This window comes from Brachypodium distachyon, chromosome 2 (genome assembly GCF_000005505.3).
Source record: "Brachypodium distachyon strain Bd21 chromosome 2, Brachypodium_distachyon_v3.0, whole genome shotgun sequence".
Lineage (NCBI taxonomy): Eukaryota > Viridiplantae > Streptophyta > Magnoliopsida > Poales > Poaceae > Brachypodium > Brachypodium distachyon.
In genome coordinates, this window is record NC_016132.3 from 12,538,543 (window position 1) to 12,553,469 (window position 14,927).

General features: G+C 45.2%; 1 protein-coding gene and 1 long non-coding RNA gene across 3 annotated transcripts; one reads left to right on the top strand and one right to left on the bottom strand.

Annotated features, from left to right (window-relative positions):
• Nucleotides 1–881: 881 nt before the first annotated feature.
• Nucleotides 882–4,276, bottom strand: LOC106866240. Of its 2 annotated transcripts, XR_002963141.1 has the most exons (3): nucleotides 3,745–4,274; nucleotides 1,547–2,841; nucleotides 882–1,173 (listed from the first exon to the last, which is right to left on the bottom strand). It is a non-coding gene; the product is annotated as an uncharacterized LOC106866240 (long non-coding RNA). The 2 variants fall into 2 exon arrangements; XR_002963140.1 differs by having other exon boundaries at nucleotides 1,547–4,276.
• Nucleotides 4,277–5,758: 1,482 nt separating this feature from the next.
• On the top strand, nucleotides 5,759–7,383 carry LOC100840715 (transcription factor MYBS1). The gene is made up of 2 exons (XM_003565746.4): nucleotides 5,759–6,407; nucleotides 6,528–7,383. The coding sequence occupies exons 1-2, from the start codon at nucleotides 6,013–6,015 to the stop codon at nucleotides 6,961–6,963; spliced, it is 831 nt and encodes a 276-aa protein (XP_003565794.1). The 5' UTR covers nucleotides 5,759–6,012; the 3' UTR covers nucleotides 6,964–7,383.
• The last annotated feature ends 7,544 nt before the right edge of the window (nucleotides 7,384–14,927 follow it).

Consider the following 14,927-nt stretch of genomic DNA (forward strand, 5'->3'; position numbering starts at 1 on the left):
TGCAGAGAAAACACTACCCCAGACGGATTTCTAGGAATCAATCCTCGTGATAGACATATCAGCATCAGCAATGGCCTGATCAAGGAGTTCCACTTCAGAGAAACTTTCAAGGCTTGGATTGATGCCTTTAGATAGATTTGTATTTCTTTCTTTTCTTTCCATTGTACATATTCATTTTCATTACTATAATTGCGCAGCAGGTCTTATGCCCTATATTACCCTAAAAAAAACTTGTGTGTGATTGATTAATAAAGAGCATGGTTTCGCTAAAAAAATGTTGGTCCTCCGAAAGAAAAAGGTAAATGAGTTGTTGTCTCATGTCGTAGGAGGTAATAAAGCGTAGGGTACGGTTGGTTGGCTTTTTCACCGTGTCAGCGTCCGCACCCACCGAACGCATGTGCCCAAAAGAATAGGCCGAGCCTGCGGATTACGCACCAGGGGAATGAGAAACGGAGAATCGCCCACGTTTGCTCGCGCGACCACTCCAATCAGTCGCCTACCTAGCCAGAGCCACTCTTTCTTCCGCATCCCTCCCTTGCATACTTGCCGCTGCATGCATGTATCTATGTATGGAGTATAATTGCCAAAAGGAATACGGTATCACGTATCCGCCTCACATTGCCTGTTTTATACGAGTCCCAGTATATACATTGGCTACATTCATCTACCTTGCCACGCCTGGTTGATTTGCTTCAACATACAGGAGTGTCATGGAAATTTCCCTGGAGCTGTGTAAATCCTCTCAATTAGCGGAGTTGGGTCTGTCTATTGGCTAGGCGTCTGTTTTTTCTTTCTAAAACAGTCACCTGTTATTTTGTTAAAAAACAGTCGCCTGGTTTTTCATCAAAAACCAGTCTCATTTCAGCTGAGCAAAAATCTGCTTTGGAACAACATGCAAAATTGCACTACGAAATACTGCAATTGCACGTCAGAAAAAGCTACAGGTGCAAAAAAGAAAAAATACTAGCTGGGCATGCAATTCCAATTAAACCCACTGCAATTGCATTTGTAAACCGGGATTGCACTTTAGACTAGTGTCATTTATACATCAGAGAAAACATCAACTCCCTTAACTACAGATAACCAGAAAAATGTGAAACTGTTGAGGCATACATGCGGGTGTATATGTATTGGCAGCAGAAATGATTTTGCAATTGCTTGATCACCTAAAAACTGAAAAAGAAATGTATGTGGAATCAGTGTATATGGGCAGAACCAAAAACATGTGTGAGCTTAGCAGAAATAAGCTCAAACAGCAGCACAAAAAAGAAGGGCATATAATGGCCTCATGCTTGGACTGAAAAGCAGCAAAACTACATTATCGAGTGACAGGAATAAAAAAAAGGGAACCAGATACACTAATATAAGACTAATAATGACACTAATACTATACACAAATACTCCTAAGCTCAAACTGAGACCCAAGTCTTTAGTTTCACCATTATACGAAGCAAACAAGCTACAGAGCAAATAAACCATAGAGAAAAAACAGCAAGCCACTGGCCACGACCAGAGAGTGGGGGGGGGGGGGGAGGGGGACACAAACCGGGTGACGCAGTGGCGCTTCTTGCGTGGGCGACACTTCCTCTTCACTAGTGCTATGCCACCCCCAACGAATGAACCACCACGCCGAACCGATGGGAAGTCGCCGCCCCCTACCGCGAAGCGCCTGGAATCCTTCATTTCTTCCCTGCGTCTCTTCCCCCTCGCGAGCTTTCTCCATGTGTCTCTTTCGGACAAAAGAATAGACGAGCGTATTTAGACAAAAAGAAACGAAAAAAGAAGCATTGACATGGGCTTGCACAGATGTTTTCCCCAAAACTGCAACACACTTTTTACTTGTATTGGGAATCATAAATGCACCAATGCACCATGCACAGGGTTTCAGCATCTGCATAATAGAGCTGTTCAAACTAGAGACCTTTCAATATAATGGTTAGGCAATAATGTACCTTTGAACATCTGCAGGACAACATAGCTATTCTGCATATCAAGGAGCAAACATGACACTAAAACACCACAACACAAGCACCAGAAACAAGGAGAACTAAACATTTCTAAAAAAACAGAATTAAACAAGAATTCAGAACCAGAAACAAGCAGATTTCAGGCATGCATCTTTGAAAAGAAAACATTTGTGAAAACTTGTGATAAGACACAAGTTATCATGGATCTTTTAATGTCTCATGCTCCAGACTATCAGCATCCAGCTCTCCCAACTATTGCCATAATCGCATATGATGTTTTGGCTCTAATAGTAGTAACAAAAATCCAAAAAAGTAGTAATCAAATTGGCAACTATTGACAAACATCCAAAACTTAGAAGTACCAAGTTTCCATCCTCATAGGGAAACCTGCAATTGCACATTGATAGCATTGGGATTACACCGATAAAGCAGTGCAAATAATTAGATTCAATAGTGCAATTTGTTCATCGCAATTTTTTTACATAAAAAGATATAGTATCTATGAGTAGCCATTGTATGTCCTCCAAAAAAAAACCATTGCAATTGCATTTATAAAGAATTGAGATTGCAATAGTAAAACTATATGCAACTAATTTTGAAAGGTTACAATTGCACAGCTAAAGGTGCAAAAACAGAAATAACTAGGATGCAATTTCAAAATAAATACACTGCAATTGCACTTCTAAAAAAACTACGATAGTAAAACCTCATGCAATTAACTTAAAAAGGTAGTAGTGAAAAAAACTAAGATTGCAATAGTAAAACTTCATGCAATTAACTTAAAAAGGTAGTGCAATTTGAGTGAAAAAACCCAAGAAACTGCGTTTATACCTTCTCATTTCGAACCTAGCTCTGGTTCTGATTGTTTCGGTTCCTGTAAACAATAACAAAAAGATAAAAAATATCTCATAAGTTCAAAGTAGCCATATAACTCATAACCTTCAGCAACAAGAAATATAGATAGTTTGTTTTAAGTTCATCAAACATTCAGATTTCCAAAACTTTTGTATGGCCAAAAGACCTAAAGTTGTCACACGTTGCCCAGAACTTGGGCAGATCCATCGGCTCCATCAGCTTCAGACAAATGAGTAAAGTAACAAAAAGAAAGATGCAGATGCAGAAATAATCTTACATGTGTTGGATACATGTCACTTTATTACAAAAAGGAACCTATGTAGCAAACGGATAGCAAAACTGATTTAGAAGCGACAGAATTGACACTCATGGTTACCAATAGACAACAAATTGACAATTATATTGGCCAAGACATAGAAACAGAAGATGGCCATGAAATGAAATTTTGCATATCCAGGAATAGAACCATGATACATGAAATGAAATTATGATGACTATTCAGTTAATGTATTAGTTCCAAAAGTACAAGAGTTAAATTATTTTCAGTGGGCACAGCCAAAATCATATACAGGAACAGAACCACAACACATCATCAAACCATAATACATTAGCTGAATGGACTGAATACTCTGAATCGCTACTACAGTTAGACGGCGTTCAGATATGGTTCAGCTAGGTCTGAATGCCTACATCAGAAACAACAGCAGAAACCACTGAATCTTATTAGGGTCAATCACCAATTAGTCGCAGCGGGAATGAGCCCAGAAAGCTTACCGAACTAGAAACTACAGCAAGCATCGCATCACAAATAACGAGCACACCAACAGAACAAACGCCCATCCGTGCAACCAAAACATCGCCAGTGAAATGAGCCCCAAAAGCAAGAGGAAGCCACCTAAAACATGGCGCACCGGCAACTCACAGGTGATGAGGGAAATCTCTGCTTCGAGGAGGGAAGCCATGGCCGCGGCATAGGAGAACCGGGCGATGTCCGAGTCGCAAATCGCGCCGCAATCGTTGCAGCTGGACGAGCGGCTGCTGCTCCGTGTCGCCGAAGACAGGCTCAGCGGCTTCAACATCTTCCGCGGCCTCCTCTGCGCGCTCCCACAACGCCAGCTCCGTACTCCTTCTCATCCTCGCCGTGCCGCCGTTTCCCGAGCCTCCTCGCCCGCAGAGGACGCGCTGTCCAGGTTCGTTGCGTCCATCGAGACACTGCAGAAGAGGAGGCCGGCGCTGGCGCGAGCGGCGGCGCCGTGGGAGGTGGAGCGGACCTGTGCCGGCGGCCGCCGGGCGCAGGTGCAGCGACCAGCTGAGCAGGGCAAGGGGAGGCTCGACGTAGTCCGAACGCCGGCGAGCAGATCGAAATGCAAATCGCCTCTCCCTGAGTCCCCTCTCCGCCCAACCCTCCAGAACTCCAAGCGTCACAGTCAACGTCTGAACGACCAGCAAAAGGAAGCGGAGGAAACCAAAAGAAAAAAAAAAGAAAAAGCTCAGCAAATTTCCACGGATCTCCATGCACACATCGGACGGTGTAGCAATCGCCTGAAATTTACAAAAATTTCAGGCGCCTGGGCGCTAGCAAAACACTTGATGAATGCAAGGTAAAAAAGTATACAGCCGTAAACAGTGGCGAAGTTAGGTACTCCCTCGGTTGGCTGGGCCCACGCGGAATTTTATGACAAACTTTGATCAAAAATTACATTGGTAATATGAGATTATTATGGCACAAAAGATATATTGTTGAATTCGTATTGAAAAATCATTTCTAATATTATAACTTTTTTATACATATACTAAATATAATTTGAATAATTGTTGATCAAAATGTGACACAAACTTCAATAGGGGCCTTATAAACCCAAATGGAAGGAGTAAGAAAATCATTGGGTTCAATCCCTTTGATTACGGTGTAAAATTTCACTAATGAGTAAATCAAGGACTAGATTAATGAAGGAATTACATATTTATTGGGTTCATTTGAACCCATGGTTCTATAGCAGCTCCGCCACTGGCCGTAAAAGTTTCGAGTACGTGCGAACCGCGATCTACTCCCTCCGTCTCATATTAAGTGACTTTCTATTACATGTATGTAAACGCATTTTAGAAATCACTATCTCATATTTCGACAAATTTAAGTCACTTAATATGCGACGCAGAGAGTACTTGCGTTGTCGGAACTAGACCTATCCTCAACCCCCCTCACATCCGTCACATAAAACAACGAAGAGAGAGAGAGCGCGAGCGCATTAGCTATGGTGTACATGTTAACCGTTTCGCATCAATACAAATGGAATACACATTATCTTGAGGAAATATCAAGGCATCTACTCTAGGAGACTACTATGTACCATCATCTGCAATCCCCACCCCACGCATTGTAATTGTCAAAATAGATTGGCGGGACTACTATGATGGTGTCACATTTGTCTTCACCCGTATACCATGGCACATAGCAAGTCAATTTTCTTGAAAACTTTCACCATTTATCCCTGAAGAATCTAAACAAGTGGACTGGGTATATATATTGCAGTTCGGTGGCAAGTACGGGACGAAAGTGAAACTGTCACCGAATCGAGGGCCAAATCCTGTCGCTTCATGGAATCGGTGGCTCCTAATTTTCCTCGATTTACAGGAACCCTTTGCTTCTAGTTTAAACAAATACTATAATCATTTGATCCATCAATCATGTTCCTTGATTTCATCGGCCGGTGACCATGACTCTGGATTGTAGCCTTGCACCCGAGGTCGTTCTCAAAGTTTTTTTTCGAACCGGAGGTCGTTCTCAAAGTAACTTTTGTGATATTGGTACAGTGTTTCAATTTCCCCTTTTTCCCTAGTAGTATTATTTATTTATTTATCGTTAGAAGTCATTTTTGGTTGTAGTCGAATGGCATACAACTTTTTTTTTGACAGCCGAATGGCATACAACTTTACGTAGTTACTAATATACTCCGAAATTCTATGTTTCAAAATTGATTTTGAGCAGGACTGTTTACGTTCGCTTGCCACGGTAGAAAGCACAAATAATGACGAGACGCCGGCTGTATTTGCACCTAAAGCCAGCCACAAAGCAAATATCGTATACGCGCTCGGGCCCTTGTGGATAAGGCTCTGTCCCGCCTTCGTTAATTACTATACTTATCGTACGCCGGCCGTGGCTAACCACCGCGCGCAACCGTCTCATCGCCCGATGAGCTCTCTGCAGGCGGCGGCGTGGAGCAAGGAAGAGGACAAGGCGTTCGAGAACGCGGTCGCAGCAGCCGCGCCTCCGCCGCTGGACGGCCTGCCGGAGGATGAGTGGTTCGTGGCGCTGGCGGCGAGCGTGCCGGCGCGGTCGACGGAGGAGGTGCGGCGCCACTACGAGGCGCTGGTGGAGGACGTGGGCGCCATCGAGGCAGGCCGCGTCCCGCTCCCGCGCTACGCCGGGGAGGAGCCGTCCGCCGCGCCGCCCGACGGGCATAAGAACGGCGGCGGCGGCGCCGGGCACCGGCGCGAGGATCGGAAGAGCTTCGACTCCGGTAAGAGCTGCTCCAAGGCGGAGCAGGAGAGGCGCAAGGGGATCCCGTGGACAGAGGAAGAGCACAGGTGCGTACAGGACATTCTCTTGGCTCAAAACTGTTCGATTCTTCTTCTTCTTCTCCAGCTTAATTGGGCAAGGTTCATGGCATCAGCTGGTGTTTACTTTTGAACCGGGATTGATGGCAGGTTGTTTTTGCTGGGGCTGGACAAATTCGGCAAGGGCGACTGGCGGAGCATCTCGCGCAACTTCGTCATCTCGCGGACGCCCACGCAGGTGGCGAGCCATGCGCAGAAGTACTTCATCCGCCTTAACTCAATGAACCGGGACCGGCGCCGCTCCAGCATCCACGACATCACCAGCATCACGGCCGGCGAGGTCGTCGCGCAGCAGGGGCCCATCACGGGCCAGGCCGCGGGCCCGCCCGGCATGAAGCATCTCGGGCCCGGGCCGCCGCCGATGCCCGGGATGGGCATGTACGGGGGGGCGCCCATGGGCCACCCCGTCGCGCCAGGCCACATGGTCCCCGCCGCCGTCGGCACGCCGGTCATGTTCCCGCCGGGGCACTCGCCCTACGTCATGCCCGTAGGATACCCGGCTCCCCAGGCAAAGATGCATCAATAACCAGTTGCTACTTACTCCATCTTGTTTGCATTGGTCTTTGCTCTTGCTCCTGCATAACAGAAGCATTTCTTCCTTGTTCTTTCTTCAGTCTTGATTCGTTTTGTGTAGCCGTCCGTCCCTGATCCTCTCCTGGATGTAACATACAGTAGATGAGTGCAGTGCAGGGAATGCAGGCGAATAATGTAAGTATTTGCTGACTGATGCAACTGCTGTCTTATGATCACGCACCCGGGTAAGGTTCAACAAATGTGGATGTAATTACCAGTATCCTCCCGCGGTGTATCGGTTGATCCTTGCAGAGTTTCAACTGGGGACCGATTTCCATTTGCCGGATGTAAATTATATGTGTCTCATTTCAAACATATATTAATCGTTGAGATGCCAGGAACAAATCTTCTTGTTCCTTCCCTCCCTTCTCAAGTTGCATCTCCTTTTATTCCTTCTTTCTTTTGCACCTGGAGGCTCTCCAATTACTTGTCTACGTTTATGAAGTGGTGACATTCTTTCTGATTTGTACAACTTTGTTTCTGTGCGACAGAGTGATAACTGTTAATGTGGTTTGTGTCAGCATGGAAAAATATCAGAAAGAACATTCAGTAGCACAAGATAATTTCGTTTTCTCAATCACAGTACACAAACCATCGCCCCATTGCAAATTAGATAAAAGAAAAAACTCTTGCCATTGCAATGTGAAACATGGTCCATTTGCAAAGACAGGAACACGTTCAACTTATATTATCCTAGTTGACATATGACACTGCCCCAATTGATCTTTTGCGGGAAACATATTACACCCATAGTGTTCCTTCTGATACTTCAGTGGCTGCTTCATTTTGGTGGAGAGACTCACTTAAGCTCTTGCCGGCATACAAGGCTAATGCTACTGTGACCATTCACAATGGAAAAACAGTACTTTTCTGGACTGATAACTGGCAGCCGAACCCTCTTAGCACTGAATGGCCACATCTCTATTCTTTTGCTATTGATATTGGTACTTCTGTCGCTGAGGTCATGGAATGTGCTGACAAAACCACTCTCTTCCATCTTCCTCTCTCTGTTCAAGCTTTTGAGGAGTTTCAACTATTGCTCCAACTGGTGGAAGGGATTAATACTGACTCTGATCAAGATGCCTGGTTCTATAATTCATCCCAGAAAGGCTTCTCCACTACTAAGGCATATTTATCTTTCATGGAGCATATTGAGGTTGCAGATTCATTCAAGTGGCTCTGGAAGTCTTGCAGCCAGCTTAAGCATAAAGTTTTCTGCTGGCTTCTCCTCATTGATCGCCTTAACACCAGAGGGATGCTCCTGAGGAGAAATTTTCATCTTCCTTCTTATAACTGTGTTCTATGCCATGGGCATGATATGGAGACTAGAGATCATCTCTTCTTTCATTGCCCCTTTGCAGTTGCCTGCTGGAACTACTTATGTCCTCGCTTTGCCCCAGTTAATAATGTGCATCACAACATTAAAAATCTCAGAACCAAGTTGGCTGTCCCATTTGCATTTGAAATTATCACTGCTGCTTGCTGGAGTATCTGGAAGGTCAGGAATGACTACATTTTCAACAGGGTTCAGCCATCTCTTTATAGATGCAGAAGAATCTTTATTGAGGAGATGAATTTGGTATTTCATAGAGCTAAAAGAAAGTCCCATGTTGGCCTTAAAGACTGGATAGATAGTTTTCTGTAATTCTCTTTCTTTTTTCATTTTGGCTCTGGATAACTATTTCATAGAGCTAAAAGAAAGTCCCATGTTGGCCTTAAAGACTGGATAGATAGTTTTCTGTAATTCTCTTTCTTTTTTCATTTTGGCTCTGGATAACTATTTTGGTTATCCTCTTGTACAGATTGTTGCTTTAGTCTCGGCTCTAGCACCTTTCTGCAAGCCAGAATAACCTCACTGGATCAATATTCCCGGGAATAACAACGATTGGTGAACCAGTTGACACTTGATGTCTCATCAAACAGTTTGGTGGGGCCAATACATAGGGAGATTGGTCAACTGGAATGAACTTATAATCTGATGATCGAGTCGATTCCATGATTATAAGTTCGTAACCCTAGCGCCCATTCCCATTTTTGGCGGAACAGATCTACTAATTCTTTTATTCCAGTTAGTAAGAGGGATCTTGAACTAAGAAATAGACTTTATATATTGGCAGTAGATCTGTTGATCTACTGTTTTTCCCTCAAAAAAATTGATCTTTTGCAGGTACTACAAAACTAACCTGCCCAGACAACCAAAGAACGTAAAGAATCACTCCAGTGCTCCAAACATCAACCTTTGGGCCATAATTTCTCTCTAACATCTCTGCGGCCATGTAATTAGGATTTCCAACGATCTTAGTGAACAGTTCTGGTCGTCTACACATGATGAACGATCAGCACATGCCACTCTATTGGCACTTAACTGACGTCAGACAGGCCGCTCTATTGGCATTGTCTGATAATATTTTCAGGGCGAAGTGACAGATAGGTTAAAACGGACAGTAGTACAAAACGATTTATATCTCACGGCCTATCAGTAACGGTCCGGAACGACCGTTGGTGATGAACATCATCACTGTCGGTCATGCCTCCGACCGCCACTGATGAATTCACCGGGGTCTGCCCATCCCCGACCCGCCAAACATCAGTGACGGGCGTGCGCGGCACCCGCCACTTGAAAGGACATTTTGATCCCTAATGAGTTTTGGTATTAATGACAACATAACTTGTGGACTAATCGTGCGCCAAGTGTTTTTAGATTTGATAACTAGTGTTGTGACACGATTCATCGCCCTCAAAAAGGAAAGAAGCGTATAAGGATTTACGGCCTTTTATTTTATTGAGTCGTAGGAAAATCCGTACTATAAAGAGGGAGTCCATTTGGAAAAGCTTTGGGTGAATCAACATCACGTACACAAATCTAATTGCACCCACATAAAGCCTAAACCCAGTTTTGAGTTGAGAGTTGCTTTAATCCCGTTAAGTCTGCCAGACAATTTCAGTTTTAGCCGGTACTACCTCCTAATTAAGAGGAGGTTCCGGTGGGAAGAACTTCTGCCCAGGTACTGTAACACTACTGGAATCCAACTGCGTATAGCGATAGGAGGACGGTAGCAGGGCTGCCTCCTCCCAGGTACTGGTCTAACTGAAATTGGTCGTAACGGTTAGATTTCGAGGCTACTTAAAGGGGCTTCGTCCCCAACGGGTTTCCACACCAAGCACAGCCAAAAAAAGCCTCTCTCTCTCTCCCCAAGAACACAAGATCTTCATTTCCCTTGATCTCCCTCCCTAGTTCCCCCTTTGATTCATCTTTTGAGGATTGGAGGAGAAGATCAAGATTTAGGGTTTCACCAAAGCAAAAAGTTGATTCTCCTTGTTTCCTTTGTGGATTTTGTTACTCTTGGGATTTTGGGATCTCTAGCCGGAAGGTGTCTCCTCAAGACCACTAATCTTGTGAGGTGGTGCTTGTGGATTCAGGAAGGAGCCTCCAATTAAGTTGTGGAGACGTGTCCATCTCCTCGGATTGGGAGCTTCCGATTAAGTTGTGGAGAGAGCCCCGGTCAAGTTTGTAAGGGTTGGCGTTCTCCCTCAAGTAAGCCACTAGTGGAACTCACCTCGCCTTTGTGGTGTTGTGAGAGCTCGTCCCACCTTTATGGTGTGGTGAGTTGGAGAATAGAGTGAGCCTTTGTGGCGCCTCTATCATTGTGGTAGAGCACTCCTCCAAACGGAGACGTACACCGACCCCAATAGGTGGAACTCCGGTGAAATCTTCGTCTTCCTGTGTGGTATCATTATTGCCCCTTTACTTACTTGCAAAGCTTAATTATTTATCTTGTGCTTCGGCTATCAAGCAAGTTTCAATTGATTATCTATTGCTTGTGTTAGTGCTTCGGCTATTGCATCATACTAGGGGTGTTCATCATTTAGACATTTTAGTGAACCCATGTATTGATTCTTGTATCCCTAAAAGTGAAAAGAAAAAGTAAAATTGTTAGTCGCCTATTCACCCCCCCCCCTTGTAGTCGACCATACCGATCTTTCACCACTGAGGTCCCAACATACGTGGCGAGGATCATCAGTGGCGGACGCTCTTGGGACGACCGCCACTAATGTTTTGTACATCACTCGCGATCGCCCGAATGCGCCCGCCAATGATACTCGCCGACACATCAGTGGCGGTCACTAACTCCACGACCTCCACTGATGTTAGAATACATCACTCTCGGTCGGCCGCTAGCACCCGCTAGAAACACTACTGCGGTTATCAGTAACGGTCGCCCCTTTGCCGACCGACACTGAAGCTTGGCACATATAAAACGGGCGAACAGAACACGCAGCTGGTCGTGCTGTGCGTCTGCACACAGTCCAGCTGCCGCGCCTTCTCCTCTGGCGATGGCGGAGCGCTGCCGAAATTTCCCCATGGTGTCGGCCAGCAGGTACCTCTCTTCTCCCCCGGCCGGCCTCCTTTAGCTCGATCCACTATTTTACCTAGATCCGCCCCGCGAGCTCTCCGTCCCCCCTGCGAGCTCTCTCCCTCCCCCCCCCCTCTCTCTCTCTTTCTCTCTCTCTCTCTCTCTCTTCCCTCCGTTTCCCCGTCGCCCAATAAGCTCCAATTTTGAGCTCCGGCCGCCGATGAAGCTCCATTTTTTGAGCTCCGGACGCCAGCCAAATTGCGCCCTCCTCGTCATCGCCCCGAGCTTCCCTCTCCCTTGCGAGTTCTCTCTCCCTCCTGATCTTTCTCTCCGGCCTCCAATTTCTCTCCGAATGTCCTCAATTTCAAACTCACTAGCTTCTGAGGCTAATGTGGAAGGTGAAGGAGCTTCACGTGGCAGGATTGCCGAAATGCTAGATGACTCGTACCTACGGGACCAGTTGGAGGACCCCGACGAGGAGGCAGAGTGTGTGAAGTTCAAAAAATTGTTGGAGGACGCAAACACACCATTGTATGATGGAGCTGGCGAATAACACAACGTGCTCGAAGTAACGCTCGAACTTCTGAGGCTGAAGGCAGCATCATGCTGGTCAGACAAGGGCTTCACGGACTTGTTGAGTTACCTTGCTTCGATTTTTCCACACCCAAACAAGTTGCCCAAGAGCATATACGAGGCGAAGAAGATTACATGCCCGCTTGGATATGATTGTGTGAAACATCATTCATGTCCAAACGACTGCATGGTATACATTGGAGAGTACGAGAACCATGAGAGTTGCCACATCTGCGGTGCATCGAGATACAAGAAGAAAAACGCCACAACTGGCGAAGACGATGGGGAAAAAGTGATGAAGGATCGGCCGGTAAAGACTGTCTGGTATCTTTCGGCAGGTGGCCGATCTGAGTGTTGGATGCAGAACCTTAAGGATGCGATGTATCTCATCCATCACAATCCGGCGCAGGCAGCAATCGATCCTGACGGGCACTATCGTGTGGAGTAACCTGGGGTCCTAAGACACCCTGCCGATGGCAGTCAGTGGAGGAACTTCGACATGGCATTTCCAGATTTCAGCGAGGAGCCCAAAAACCTGAGGCTCGGTCTCAGCACTGACAGGATAAATCCTCCCGGAAACATGAACAACAAGCACAACATATGGCGAGTGATCTTGTTTGTCTACAACCTTCCTCCATGGTTAATCATGAAGAGAAAGTACATGCACCGTGCATGCTCATACAGGGTCCAAAGTAGCCGGGAGTGACTAAATGTGTATCTGCAGCTAGTGAAGAATGAGCTGAAGCAGCTTTGGAACCCTGGCAAAGTGGTTTGGAACCCAAACATGAGAGAGTACTTCGCGCTGAGAGCAGCGCTGCTGATTTGCGTGCATGACTACCCCACGAATGGAAATACTTCATGCCAGGTGACACATGGCTACGAGGCCTGTACAAAGTGCGAGGAAAACACGACATCAGAGAAGTTGCCCGCTTCATCCAAAATTGTTTACATGGGCCACCGAAAGTGGTTGAATGCTAAAGACCCTTGGAGGGATGACAAGGAAAGCTTTAATGGGAAGTCGGAGCATGGGACAGTGCCGAAGGAGAAGTCTGGTCCGCAAATCTTAGAAATTATGAACGATCTTGAAGTTGTCCCCGGAAAGATTGCTGCGACGAAATATAAGGAATCGGAAGGCGTCGTGTGGAAAAGGAGGTCCGTATTCTGGGACCTGGAGTACTGGGCACATTTAGAATGCCGTCACAGCATAGATGTGATGCACGTGGAGAAAAATGTATGCGACAGCGTGTTGGGATTGCTGATGAACATTTCAGAGAAGACAAAAGATGGACCCAATGCACGGAAGGACTTGGAACTCATGTCTATCAGAAAAGATTTGTGGGGCAAAGAAAAAGTGTTGTGGGATTTGGAACTCGTGGTTACTAGGGTTCACCCACAATAATAGCTTCAAACTTGACTTTGCTATAAAAGTTTTAAACTTTGTAATCAGTGTCGTGAAGTGAACATTGCATGAGATATATCGGTATGCTTTAAATAATGTGGTTATGGTTTTAATTCGAAGTATATGTGCTGTTTATATGTTGTGTATTTCTGTTCATACATGTGCTGTATATTATGTGTTCTGGAAACAATTTAATTATTTTTTTAATTGCTGAAAACGTATCAGTGTCGGTCGCTGGACCGACATTGATGGACCACAACGACCGTCAGTGATTATTCCCATCATCAGTGACGGGAGTGGAAACGTGACCGACACTGATGATGGGCATCATCACTAACGGGTGCGCCGTCTGCCACTGATGATGGGATCATCACTAACGGTTGGAGCGACTGTTAGTGATGATGACCATCATTATTGGCAGGAAGTTAGTAACGGTCGTCCCGCCCGTTAGTGATGCGGTTTTTTGACAGTTACTGATGACATTTTCTGTAGTAGTGGAAAAGCTTCAGAGATAGCTATATAGGAGATTAGAATACCATGACTGCACCTAGAGCACAAGGGGGAGTTGCAGTAATCTAATACTCCCTCAAAATCAAGGACAAGTAATATGGGTCGGAGGGAGTACCAATTTATATATGCAAACTACCAACAACAAATATAGTAATTAACTAATTGCTTCACAAAGTCGATCATACTTACCCTATTGAACCTACAGTAACTTCATCGATCATGAGACATGGTTTTGGCATGTATACTTGGGAGTTGGGATGCCTGGAGCTTGCAATCATATCAATGTGCCTCATCGATTCGCCACTATTTGCAAAGTTGGCCAATCGAGAAGCACCCTACATGGAGTTTGAGGCTAATGAGCATACATACAACATGCACTACTAGCTAGCGGATTGGATCTACACGCAATGGCCACATTTGTCAACCACCCGCAAACCCTTAAGGAAACAGACAACTTCATCTTCTATATCTAAGTAGGAGAAACCCATCGATTGATTTCTCTCAACATGCAAGCATGCCACAGCATCACACCATTAATTTGTTCACACCTGTTTAGTGGAAAACTCATATTTTTTGCACATGCATGCATGCTACTTTTCATCGAGCTATTTCCACTAAGTGAAAAATCTATAATCTATCATACAATTTCATTATACACATTTATACATTTCCACTGGATACATTTTTGTTGCTACTTTTCACTCATGTGTATTCTCAATAATATGGGCTCACGTATGTTAACTAAAAATTTCCGCAACAATGTGCGGGGCATCATCTAGTTTTCATAATGCTCAAGCCGTGGCTAGAAAGGATGTGGAGTGTGCATTTGTGATTTGGCAAGCTCAATTTGCACTTGTGTGAGGGCCGACTCGGTTTTGAGACCAAAAGACGCTTCGGAGGATCATGTGATCTTGTGTAATCTTGCACAACATGATCATTGAGAATGAGCGTGGCCAATACGTGAACTACAAATACGACTTCATTGGATGGGTGGTGAAACCACGTAACAAAGAAGATCGCATTAGAAGATTTTTACAAACTTGCCATGCAATTCAAGATCGGGACACTCATATCCGGCTT